General features: G+C 35.3%; 1 protein-coding gene across 1 annotated transcript; it reads right to left on the bottom strand.

Annotated features, from left to right (window-relative positions):
- Positions 1 to 13053: 13053 nt before the first annotated feature.
- On the bottom strand, positions 13054 to 13278 carry LOC122802105 (ubiquitin-like protein 5). Its single transcript, XM_044071796.1, has one exon. It carries the CDS (start codon positions 13276 to 13278, stop codon positions 13054 to 13056), a length of 225 nt encoding a protein of 74 aa, XP_043927731.1.
- Between the last annotated feature and the right edge of the window lie 407 nt (positions 13279 to 13685).

Here is a 13685-nt window from a genome sequence, read left to right as displayed (position 1 = left end):
AACAATTCATTGTGTCCGGTCTTTTAGAAAATATTTTAATCTCTGAGAGTACTTATATATATATATATATTTGGGGACAGCTCTGGACACTCCTAAAAGCCTTGCTGTTGGTCAAACTAACATTTGTATTAATATTAGTTTCACTCAGTATAATTGGGTACCCTTGCAAGAACCTTAGAGTAGCTGGCCTTTTAGTGTCTGGTGGTGGTATAACTACCTTATAGTCTGGGCAGAAGTGGGCATAGCTAGTTAATCTTTGCCAGCCTCTGTGTGTGGTTTTGTGTGTGTGTGTGTGTGTGTGTGTGTGTGTGTGTGTGTGTGTGTGTGTGTGTGTGTGTGTGTGTGTGTGTGTGTGTGTATGTGTGTGTCAGCTGTTTTGGAGCAGGGACATGAAGCACTGGTTTCACATAGAGGGTGCTGGAGAACTTGGCTTGGACACTCAGCTGAAGTCTCAACTCTATAGCTGTGCCAGTGGAGATTCTTACTGGAGACCTGGAGAGAGACAGATAGAGAAATCCAGACCCTGGACTGAGTGTGTTCCCTGTATACACTTAAGGGAAATTACGCTTGATACAGAGAACTGCATTTGAAAATACTGGTTGTATCCATTTTTGTTACAAGTGAACATTCCTCTTCAGTGCCAGTGGTGAAGATTCAGGCTCCTTGATTACCAGCCCAGAGTGGGGATGTCACAATAATATTAATGCGGTAATACTCGAGGTTGGTGGCAAATGTCTTAGGATACTGCAGACGTTTTTAAAGTAAGAAAATATTTAAAAAAATATTATAATTTAATATGAAATACAACAAGTGAAATTATTTATTTAAAGTTAAATGTTGCTTTTACATATATGATGGGCATATTATGATGGCAATGAATGACTGTGGAATTTTGTGCAATTTAAAAGTAGGATTTCAAAATAGAAATAGTGGAAATGATTAGTTATCAGTGAAAATAACCATTACTTTGGTATAATTTAGTCACTTGGGGAGTTAATACTAGCTCCCAACTTGCAATCGTCTACTAACTTTGTCAGCCAGAGTTCCTGCGTGTTGACCTGGACTTCAGAGAAGTAGATACCAAACAGGAGAGGACCCAGGACTGAACCCTGTGGGACTCCACTCATGGCTGGTCAGCAGTCTGACTTGGAGTCAGCTACTTTCACACTGTGGGTTCTATCTGTGAGCCAGTTTGCAAATGACCTAGTCATATAGGGGTTGATGCCAAGCTTAGTGAGTTTTTCTATGATTCCTTAAAGGGAAATGGTATCAAAGGCTTTGGCCAGATCAACATAGGTTGTATGAACCATCTTCCCATCATCCACAGCTCTGGTGACTGACTTAAAGAAGTCGACCAGGTTGAGCAGGCATGATCGATCCTTCACAAAACCAAATTGTGCGGGATCCAGAATTTAGAGATTCCCTATATCCTTGTTTATTAGGTCCATGATGATGTGTTCCATAGCTTTGCATATCAGACTCATCAGGCCAATGGGGCGATAGTTCCCAATGTCTGTAGTCGCTCCTCCTTTGTGGAGAGGGATGACTGTAGCAGTGTACCATTTGGTAGGGACTAAGCCTGAGGTGAGGCTGTGATTGAACAGGGCACACAGGTGAGGTGCCAGTTCACTCTGTAGTTCATGTAGAACACAGCCAGGGATATTGTCAGGTCCCATAGAAGCTGTATTCTTGGCCTTGGACAGTGCTATTTTAACCTGTGAAGCTGCAGTACTGGGAGCCTGGCAATCTACTGGTATTGTGATTGGTCCTTTGGTGGGGGAGAGAGGGGTAAAGTTGGCACTGAATCTGTCACCCTTTATATTGGCAATATCTGTTGGCTCAGTATAGGAGGTACCATTGTGCAGTAGCTTAGAGCAAATCTAGGTATTGCCATGGAGATTTTTTACGTAACTATAGAGGACCTTGTGGTTGTCTTTACTATCTGCTGCAATTCTGTTTTCAACATTAATGACCCATGTTATTATTTATGTTATTATTGACTCATGAGAGTCAAACATACCCACTAACACCCTTATAATATCCGGCCCCACTCTGAACCTATCAAGGATTTCTTGATCATCAAAATTATAATGTGTTATCTTTTGTTTCTATTTTTTATCTTTTTGACCAGCCACCTTCATTGGATGCAAGCAGTTTTGTCACAGCCAAGATAACAACTGTCACTTGGAAATAGCAAAACTAGCAGCAAATTATAGCATTATTGTAGACTGCAACTCTGATGGATTTGATGAGACTTCCTTTTGCATAATGTATCTGTGAACAGCACAAAAATCAGGAAAATTTTGCTATGACTCACAAATGGTATAGAGAATACTCCATTAGCATACACTGAGTTATATCATTCCCCATTTACATTGCATCATTAGTACATTTACATAGGCTCATTTGAGGTGATTGTGTATTTGAATAAATGGCCTCTGTAAACTGCAGTTCATTCACAGACATCACAGATAGTCTAAATGCATTTTTGTAAATGATTATTAATACTGCCCATAGTTATTCAGTAATGTTGGTTGTTCTAGTGAAGACCTGGGACTTTTATCCTATTGTGTATGTTATGGTCACTTTGTTACACTGCACTGATATGAACAATATTGGCATCTAGACATGCCTCTTTATCCTTTTTTCCCTCCTACTAAAGTTAGATGACATGCCCATTACATGGCTAATATAATGTAACTGCCTGTTTATTCACACAAGTGAATACTCTTGGTAATTTTTTAAAGATGCAAATGTTCAATGAACTTCTCCTTTTCAGTCATTTACACTGTTTTCCAATAATAAAAAGGAATAGCTTCTAGGCAGTAGAATTTGTTGCATATTTCTAGTACATTTGTTTTATTTATTTCATTAGTCATTTTTTACAGATGCAACAAAATGTATAACATTTATGATAAAATGCAGCTTTACCAACTACTAATTATATCATCATTTGTATGACACACACACACACACACACACACACACACACACACACACACACACACACACACACACACACACACAATGTCCATAGTCAATGCTGCCATTACTTTGTTTAATTGATGGCACAGGAAAGCAGGCCTTAGATGTGACACCTAGTTCACATTTATGCATCTACAGAAAACCCATTTTATCTCTCAAGTGAACTTAGACTGTCAGATATTTCCTAATTTTTGCTAGATAATTAACTAGCCTGCTGACTTCAGACTGCATAAATTAAAATTATTAAATGGCCTTAAGCTATTATCCTAAGTCTTTGGTTTCCACTGGGTTTTCTTTCTACTGCATATTAATCTCTGAAGTTAATTTCTTGGTATAATAGAGTAAAAAGTAATGTATATTCCAACTATGTAATGTTGACTGATAGATATAAAATAATGAACTGTCATTGCAATGGCTGTGTCACCCATCAAAGAAAAATATCATATTGTGTTTCTCATCTGAAACAACACAAATATAAAACAACAAGCATTTCCCTTCTCAGCTGGGTCATCTGACTAATGAACAAAATAAAACATTTACTGCTTTTAGTCATCCCAACCTATGACGTGATACAACAGATGTGCAATGAATACAGTTTCAATTTATTTGAATGCCTGAAGGGGAGTGTAACTCCATTAGATTGCTACAAATGCATACACTGATACTGCATATGAAACATTTGTTTCTGAAAAGAAAGAACTGACTTCTAACAACTTGATACAGGCAAACGTTTGTAAAACTTGCAATTAGGGATTAATCTGTAGATTGGATGTGCTATCTATGTTAAATTCAGTCCTGGTCGTAAGTCTTCATAGATGCATTAATTCCAAAGAGATTAGTTTGCATCTTTAATCATCAAATTGCTGAGAGTTCTATTTCTCATTATTTATTTTAATGTTTATATTATTTCCCATGATGTGAGAGAACACGAATTCCTAAAAAAACAGAGTTTGAACATAAATGTCTGAGCATTAAGTGTTAAAATATTATTGTTAAAAGGAGTTTTCAAAGGCAGTAGAAGTTTTAAGCAGAAAAAAAAAAACAGTTGAGGGGATTGTTGTGCTCCAAAATACTTACCTTAACTGTTGAAACTGGAAGAGGGACATTGTTAGGAGGAGGAATCACTGACCTCAAATGTTCAACAACTTGACTTGTAAATCATGTAGAAATGAAAAAGATAGTGAATTGCAAGTTTTCCTTTTGTTTTTATTCCTGAGAGATTATTCAGACTTATTCTAGCATATTTTCTGTCTCACATAAAAAGATGAGATAAGGTCATTTATTGATTTTAAATATTTACTATAAAAATAACAGGTAGATTTTTTGCAAAAAATGGAATACTCTAGGAAAATGTTTATCTTAATTACTATCACTCTTGTTTATACAGTATATCAAACTTGCATTTGTTCCGGTATTTAAATAAATTCTGCACTTTCTACAAAAACATTTAAATTTATTTGGGAAAAGCTATGTATGGCAGATTTGTACTTAACTCTGACATTACTCTTGCATATTCAGGTCTATTAAGCAAAACACTGATGTGATTCACAAACAATGAGTTAAGCATGTTGTTTTGTGTGATCAAAGGAAAGAGAGTCACTTTATGTACATTGGCATTATCATTTGAACTGTGAATATATTCCTCTCCATCATTAAGTAATTGAGTGATAGAGTTAAAATAATTCTAAAAATACAAAATGATGTCATCAAATTACATGTATTTATTTATTTATTTGTTTGTTTATTTATTTATTTATTTATTTATTGACATTGGCTTATCAGGAAAGTCTGGCTGAGCAATAACCTTTTTCAGTGGAGCCCCTGGGGAAAAACCTCCAGTAATTTACATGAAAGCAAAAGAGCAGAATAAAGTAAATAAAAATGTGATATGGATTGGCAATTTTGCAAGCACAATATAATATAACAGAGTTCTAAAGGTTGTAATGTTTACAAGTATAATACAAAACAATATAATACACAGTAACCAAATAAATAGTAAGACTGTCTACTAAGAACTACAATTAATGTGTTCAAATTAAAAGAGATGAAGAGCGAGAGAGCGAAGTAGAGGAAATACACGAATTCAAACGAGATAAAATGAGGCAGTGGTTAGTTGGGAAAAGGATGATTAATAAGTAGATAAACAATGTCAGAGAGGAGAGAGAGCAAAGATTGCTTAGTATAGAAATAAATACGTGTATGTGATAAGACATAGCTATTCAGCAATTATACATTAATAAAGAAAGAGATATTTTCTAATTCCAAATGACCATTTGAAGGACATGCACTCTGGTAACATAGCTAGTGAGTAAGATTTTTCAGCAATGGAACAGGAGATGGTAGTAAGGTAGGGAAAAGTGATAATAGGTCAGAAAAGGATACAGCTGGAGAAAGTGAGGATGGCTACAAGTAGGTAAGAGATAAAACTGTGGTTAGAAGGCAGAGGTTGGTTGATAGAGACAAATAGATTAAAGGATGGGACTAGCCTGGCCTAGAATATTGGCAGAGCCAGGAATTAGTTAGGAGTCTTTTTATACAAGTATTGATCACATGGAGGTTGACTGATCACCTGGTTGTAATAGAGAGTGTGTTACAGGTTGTTCTAACATTTAGTTTACGTTTTAGAGAAATATTTATGTTTGTAAGGGTGGGTGTCCCATATAAAAGTGATGGTAGTAGGCAAGTGTAAGCTACTTTAATATTAGTAGTGAGGACGTTTTTTGTTCTGTAGAGCATTCCTATCTTTTGACGTATTTTATATTGCATTTAGACTGCCATCTGTATTTAGTATGAGATACTTCTTCAATAACAGTGTTGTTTAGGGAGATGATTTTTGAAGTTACTTTTTTCAAAGCTATGTGATTTGGGAAGAAAGCAGTTCAGTTGTTCAGGGTTGAGAACCAATTCAGTATATTAGAGCCTGCTTTCAATGGAGTCAAAGACTTCTTATTTTTTAATTTTTTTTTTTTTTGAAGATGTGTTGGGCTATCAGTTGAGCAAATGAGAGTATAGTCATTTGCATTTTTTTATGAAAGATGCTTGCTAGAAAAAAGTATAGAAAGTGCTGATGAATATATTCAACATCAGGGGACCAAGAATAGAGCATTGGGGTACAACTGTGGTAACTGGTAGGAAAGGGGATAATGTGCAGAGCCTTTGTACAGATTGTTGTCTGTCAGATAAGTAGCTCCTGAACTAGTTGAGAGTAGAGTGTAAGAGGCCAAGTGAAGACATTTTATGTAGGAATTTGCTATGTGATACAGTGCTGAAAGCCTTACTATGTGTTGGGTAGAAGCCACATTGTGAAGGTGTTAAGAGTTGGAGGAGATGTTGAAAAAGCTACTTGTGAATACTTTTTTCAATATTTTGAGAGGGGGATAGGATGGCAATGGGTCTAAAGCTGAATATGTCTGTTGAGGTCCCTCCTTTATGTAGTGGGGTTATGTGGGACTTCTTTTTCCAGAGGGCAGGTGTATAGATAATCCTTGTAGTGACCTATTTATAAGGACTGATATTGCATATGCTATAGAACTGACTGATATCTTGAGAACTTTTAAGTTGCAGATTATTAGTGGATGGTGAGCATGGTTTCAGATTGTGAAGTTTGTTTTTATATATGAAGTAAGGAACTTCTTATGCTGTGACATGACATTCATACAAGTACTGAAAATATTATTCCTGGTAAGGATGGATTCTGAAGGATTTTTAAGAAAAAGAGTTCTAGTGTCACTATGAAAAGAAGGATAGCAGACAACACTCCTGTCTGGCACCTGTGGAAATTTGTATATGGTGTGAGATTCTACCATCACTTGCTATAATCATAGAAACGGAGTTATATAAGATTGAACAGCATGAAATAAATTTTTTCTAGTCTTTTAAATAAGAATGGCACATTCTCCTGATTGAATATTTTCTCACACCTAATGCAAATAGTCCTTGTTAGGCAGTTATCCTTGGGCTGAGGCACAGGATCAATTAGAGCATGATATTATTATGCAGTGTCTGATATGATTTCAAGAACCCAAACTGGAATGTTGATATGATATGATTAGCAACCATTCAGAAACTACTGGCAAGTATGAGTGAGAAAATGTTAATAATGAAACTGATTAAAGATACAGGTTGCTTAATGCAATTATATAATTAATGCAAGACCGAAGATATTTATTTTAATAAAAGGCTATATCATATCCATCCAGGCATACTGGTTTATCACCACTGAGGTGTGAACCTGCTTATTAACCATTTTCTGTAGAAAAAATTAAAAATTAATTTGGAAACAAATTGTTCAACAATTGTATTGAGAACAAAGTTCACTAAAATGTTTCAGTACCTTCAGAATTAATATCTGGATTTGTTAAAATATGTATAAGGAAAGGCTTTATGAATCTCATCAGATTCTGTATGTAGTAGCCATTATCTAATATGGATGGAATATTATTTGAGCCATGGCTCAATGTTAACAGACATCCCAATATTTTTGAAGAGATGGATGCCCATTTTGTATATTTTACTTGCATTATCAAAGTTTAATGCTTACAAGAATTTAAATCTGTATTCAGCCTCAGTTGGTAATGTTTTTTTCCCGAATTCATGTGATGCACCTTATCTAATCTGGAAGTACTTTCCTTGAAGATACTGATTTACTTTTTTCTGTGGTGTTTAATGAATGAAATCTTACTAAATAATTAGCCTCTAAGGGTGGATTTAAAAACTGCCCATCTAATATCACATGGAAAGATTGAGTCCTATTGAGTTACAAACAAGAAATTAATGATGCTACTGTAACAATTTGGATTAGGTCTCCAATTTGACCAAACATGAAACTTGCTCAGAATAGTACCTGTATATGAATCAAAGGATAATAGGAAAATGGCTCATTTGTATATTATGAAAAAATTAAGATATCAGGAATTATCTTGATGTTAAAAAGACAGGTTTTGGCCAAGTTTTATAAAGTACTGAGAAAAAGCCATAATCACAGACTTGGAGGTATAAAGCATGCTAGGGTTCAAGGAGGTCATACAATGGCATGATAGCATTCAATAATCTTACATCTAAGTGATAACATCTCTGGATCTTGCTTTGCATATCTAAAGAGTTGCCTAGAGTTAAATTTTACGCCCCACACACACACACAATATAGTTACCTGGTTATCAAAACTAGCAAGAATCCATGTTAACTGTAGGAAGAGAATCAATTTGTCTTAATTCTGAGCATACATGAAAACCAAAAAAAAGAGGTAATGAAAGAAAGAAATATTTACATTCTAACAGAGTAATTAAGTATCTGTAGAGGTAATTCCCTCTAGACAATGATAGCCACTCCAGAGCTTAAATTCCATGAAGTAAACATTTGATTGGATCCAGTACTTTTTATCAAATTGGAATGTATCAATATAGTTTTCTTCTATAAAGCAAATGTTGGTATACATGTTACAAAATAAATGCCTAGATTCCATATAAGTTCCAGAACTTACATTTTAACTCCTTCAACATCCTTTAAATGATGCTGTAGTGTGCACAGTTCAAGCCTACCTAACTCCCCATAATGTTGACTCGTTTGCACAAAGTGATTTGGTAAGGCATTAATACTCTTGGACCAGTAAAACAGTTTTCTACCATGTTACTACAAAAGTGTTTAACAGATTAGCAGGAAGCATTGTTAATCATGTATTTATAACAGATATCCTAATCATGTTCTTCCCCAAACTAACTAAAAAACAGAAATAAACTCTCATGTAAATATAAAAACAGAAGAAACAGGTACTCCAATGCGATAAAGGTTGTGAAGATAACAAAAGGCAATAATCCAAAAAAAAGCACAGACCAACCACGACAGCTCCAAGTAAAAGTTTAATTCAGTAAAAGATGTAAAAGGTTAGCGCTTTCATGCCCTTACAAGAGCACTTCTTCAGACCATCATACAACAGCTTAAAAACACACTTCTTATATATTAAAACACCAATTACTTAACAAGTGATGCCATAATCATTATAAGAAGTGTGTTTTTAAGCTGTTGTATGATGGTCTGAAGAAGTGCTCTTGTAAGGGCATGAAAGCACTAACCTTTTGCATCTTTTACTGAATTAAACTTTTACTTGGAGTTGTTGTGGCTGGTCTGTGGACTTTATTTTTTGGATTATTCTCATGTAAATATAATGAAACTCAAACTAAAGTGCTTGCATTGGCTTGCAAAGTACTTTTCATTATTACACTATTTTATGAGATAAAACAGAAACAAACTAGGATTATTAAAAAATATATTTGCACTAGTGGACTTATGGTCTGCAGGAATAATTGCACACATTTATAAGTCATGTGCTTCTCCTCCTCCTCCTTCAAAGGTCAAAATCTAACTACGCATCTAAAACTGCATAGCATGATGCATGCAAGTATATAAATAATTCCCAGCAAATGGTCCACAGATTACAAGAACTGTTTGTTATAGAAGCACTGGAACCATGCTCTGAGTGTGTATTATACCCCTGTTATATCAGTATAGAGCCTTAACAAAATCATAATGCACTCATACTAGCCTTGAATATTCTGTACTACATCGCATGTTGAGATTATGCTATGAATTTGTGACAGACAACTTTATTAAACATTGTTCTGAGGTAAAATTTATGCTTAGGTATGTTTTGTTAAGTACCTCTCAGCACCGTTAAGCTCTAGTCTCAAGTGAGACCATAATAGTGCATAGCGTCAGCAACCACAGAACAATGGTATTAAGCTAGCACAGTTTTAAAAGCTGCCCTTTCATTTGCGGTCTCACAAAAAATGTGGCAAAGTGTCTAACAGATTTTAAAACCTTTCTTCAGAGAGAAATTCTGGCTACTACTTAAGTGTAATTGCCAAGTGTTTTATTGTATTCAAAGCTATTAAATGCTTCACACTCTTACAATGGTTTCTCCATCTGGTAGCACATCAGACCACCTAAACATGTCCTGCAAAAAATTATGATCAGATCTCTCCAAAAATTACTTGAGTTGTTATTTATTCTAGACACAGATGTCAAGACTCACCTCTCAAAACTCATTTCACAACAGTCTTGAGATGAATTGCTTAAAATCCATATCTGAACATAATCTTTTGTGTGCTACATAGAACACCACAAGGATGCTTCATATTTGAGAAAATTACAACTTTGTGAAGCACCTTTCTGACATTAGAAAGGTGTGTAACATTTTTTAGAATCGTTCAGCACTGTTAAGCTCTTGCTTCATGCTAGAATTAACTTCAGCAAGAGCAGAAGACAATACAAACCATTTTGTAGCTTTAAAAGCTTTAAGTTATTTTGTATTGCAAGAACAATGATAACAACGATAACAGCAATAATAGTAATAATAATAATAATAATAATAATAAAAATAGTATGGAAAAATTAAGTATCTTAAAAACTTCTAAGACTATTCATCCATCCAAGAGATACTTAGCTTCTGATCACTATCTGAGTGACATCACTAAGCATTTTAAGCTTTCAAAACTGTAAAACACTTTACACTCCTGCAATTTTTTCTGTAACTAGTAGTGCATTGTGACTTCAATTCGTGCACTACAAAGAATCATGATTGGGTTTCAAAGCGAATGTCAAGATTAAACTTTTCAGGTTTGCTTTGTTCTCCTCTCATGATGAGTTTCCTGACAGTTATGTCTCAAGCATGAAACAATTTCAAAATGATCAAAGACCTGAATATAATCCTCTGTGTTGCAGCAAAATGTAAAAAAGTGGTTGAAACACATCTAAAAACAAACAGTGATATATTCAACAGAAAACACGTAAAGCTTCCCATAAGAGACTTTTTTTTTTTAGAAAATATGTCCAAATTACTTATGATCAAGTAGGCAACACACAACTCCAATAACAAGCAGTTCGTTGTGAATGAGAAGTCATACTCTTACTAGTATCATGAGAGCATAATGACCTTGGTACTCTAACAGGTAATAATGGTCAGTGGCAAGTTACAAAAGACTTTGGATAAAAACAGAATATGTGGCATCACACATTGACCTTTCTAGAATGGACATGTGAATATCTAAGAAAACATTTATTTATATATCTTCCGTCAGATTTATAAAACATGAGTTGGGTTGAGTCTGAGACCTTAGAGGTATACAATGGAAATAAAACATGCCATGTGAAAGACAAGTAATTGTTGACAATTTAATTGGCAAATGTTAATATTAAAAATGCTGTTAACTACCTAAATTACAGTATTGCTTTATTAACATGATCATTAACATGATATGCATCAAAAACTTTGTTTTATAACAGCAGCTATTGCCACGTACAGATTCATGGGAAAATGGTCATAGGCCAAAGTTTGACAAAGCATCTTTTATGTTTTCAATATTTTTTTTCATATTAGTTTTATAAAACATGGAACATGAGCAAATTATTTATTTATCCTTTAAATTAAACTGTTTGAGTACCTCTTTGTCAATGAGACAAAGAAAGAAAGAAGGTAAAAAGGAAAATAGGTAGTTTAATGAGACAACCACATCTGAAAAAGTATCTGATACATAAAGCAACTCATTATCAGGTAGACATATGCTTTAACATTTGGACTCCAACCATTTCTGAATAAGCTAGACACAGTGGAGGCTCAGTGGCAGAGTAGATAGTATTGAGGGCTCATAGCAAGAGGTTTCCCCATTCGATTCATGGCTAGGGTACCTTCTGTGTCTGCATGTCCTCCCTGCATTTCAGTGGGTTTGCTCTGGGTGCTCTGGTTTCCTCCCACATTCCAAAGACATGCAGTAGGTGGATTGGACACTCTAAATTAACCATAGGTGTGAGTGTGTGGTGTACAAGAAGCAATGTGGCATGGCTAGCCACCCGGTGGTGTAAACCTTGGCTCTACCCGACACCATGTACAGAAATGGGAAAAAGGGGTTGTGAATGGATAGATGAATGTTTCCTCATGGAAACAATAGATTACATTGTCAAATTTATAGATGACCTTTTCCTCAATATAAGATCAAAAATAGGATAACAAAATGCACCTGATACTTTGCTGTATGTCCAGCAAACATGCAAACTTTGGTAGTGGATTGCCAGATTCATAGATTCATATCAGGTTAACTGCCCCTGTAGGCCATTTTAAGCCTAGCCAATTACCCCATGTGAGAATCAAACCTTGTACCTTGTATTTGTAAGGCAAACACCTTAACCACTATGCCAACCTCCCACCAAGCAGAAATACTGATACTATGTTCAATGTGTATATTATCAAAGCACAATGTACACAGAGTGCTTGAGCTGCATTTTTTTTTACAACCACGGAGGCAGTGTACTTATCATTGCAGTGATCTCAATGCTTATAAGCACCCTCTTCCCATGCACTGCTAAATGCATTTCCATACCAATTTTACAACAAAAGTGGCATATCCAGTGATTACAGATATATATTAAATGCTCAAAGAGGCGTTCCAGCGAACGCCTCTTCATCAACACGTAATCAGCAACCTCACTAAACTGCAAACATTCAAAACAGTGATTTCTTTCCCTGGGAAAGAAATCCCTTGCACTAAAAACACATACACACCATTTCAAACGTGACAAAGTAGAGAGCTTCGCCCCCCACACACACCCCCAATGTGGGGAGCTGTGCCCTCACACCCCCCCTAACTAATTATGCCAACTCCGAGATCGCACTACAGTGGGGTAAAGGGTAATGTCACGGCTAAAGCCAAGTCATTTTTTTTTCCCTGGGAAAAAAATCACTGACCTGAGCCTTCGCTATTTTGGGATTTCGGTCTATATGTGTCAACAAAATGGCATTTGCTGTAATGCCGTTTCGCTGATTTAATATAGACCCATGATTACACCATACTTCTGCAAAAATCACTCCCAAAACATAAGGCAAATAAAAAAAATATATTGACTAAAAGCTACTGAAACCTATTCAAAGATGCATCTTGCTACAAACTAAAGAACCCAGTAAAGTAGACGTTCTACACACAATAATGGAGTTTAAAATCTGTGTTCTTTCCATGTGAAAATCAGGAGGGAGAAGTATGTGGGGTAGATATGAGGTGAGTAGAATGCAGTAGATGACTTCTCTACTGATAATACAATTCTAAATTCATTCTGTCATCTATCTCATAGTCACCCAACATCACGTGGGCTTTAAAAATTGTGTACCATTTCTTTAAAACTATCTTATCCCATTGGGTTCTGATCTGTGCAGTTATCCGTTTCTTTAGATCTTTAATAGTATCATCTGGATTGTACTTTACTCTGACTTTCTTTCCCAGACGATTATTACAAACTACTTTAATCAGCATGGAGTCCTTTCCCTCGTCAAAAACTAAACTTTTAAAAACCTGTGTCTTCACCAGCAAACAAATTATAAAAGATGCGCAGAGAACACACCACTGAGTAAACTGACACTTATAAACGTACACCAGCTATGCTTCTGTAACTATCAGCTATATTGTCATGAAATATCTAGTATTCGCCCAACCTTAGGAGGATATTCTGCTAAGGGGTTGTTAATTATCAAACCATAAATAGGAAATTTGTTTTTGGTTATAAGGAAACATGCATTTGACAAATAGCATGTAGCTGTAACCATTGAATACATCAGTATTGCATACATGTTATCGAAAGTATAAGAACCTTGAGCTTATCAAAATAGTCACATTTAACTATAAAAAAATATTCGTTGCATATTTGTGATAGCTGAGAAGCA

The sequence above is a fragment of the Protopterus annectens genome, chromosome 5.part0 (genome assembly GCF_019279795.1).
Source record: "Protopterus annectens isolate FY-2018-M chromosome 5.part0, PAN1.0, whole genome shotgun sequence".
Classification (NCBI taxonomy): Eukaryota; Metazoa; Chordata; order Ceratodontiformes; family Protopteridae; genus Protopterus; species Protopterus annectens.
Note: the sequence above shows the minus strand (reverse complement) of the source record. Positions and strands in the feature narration are given on the sequence as shown.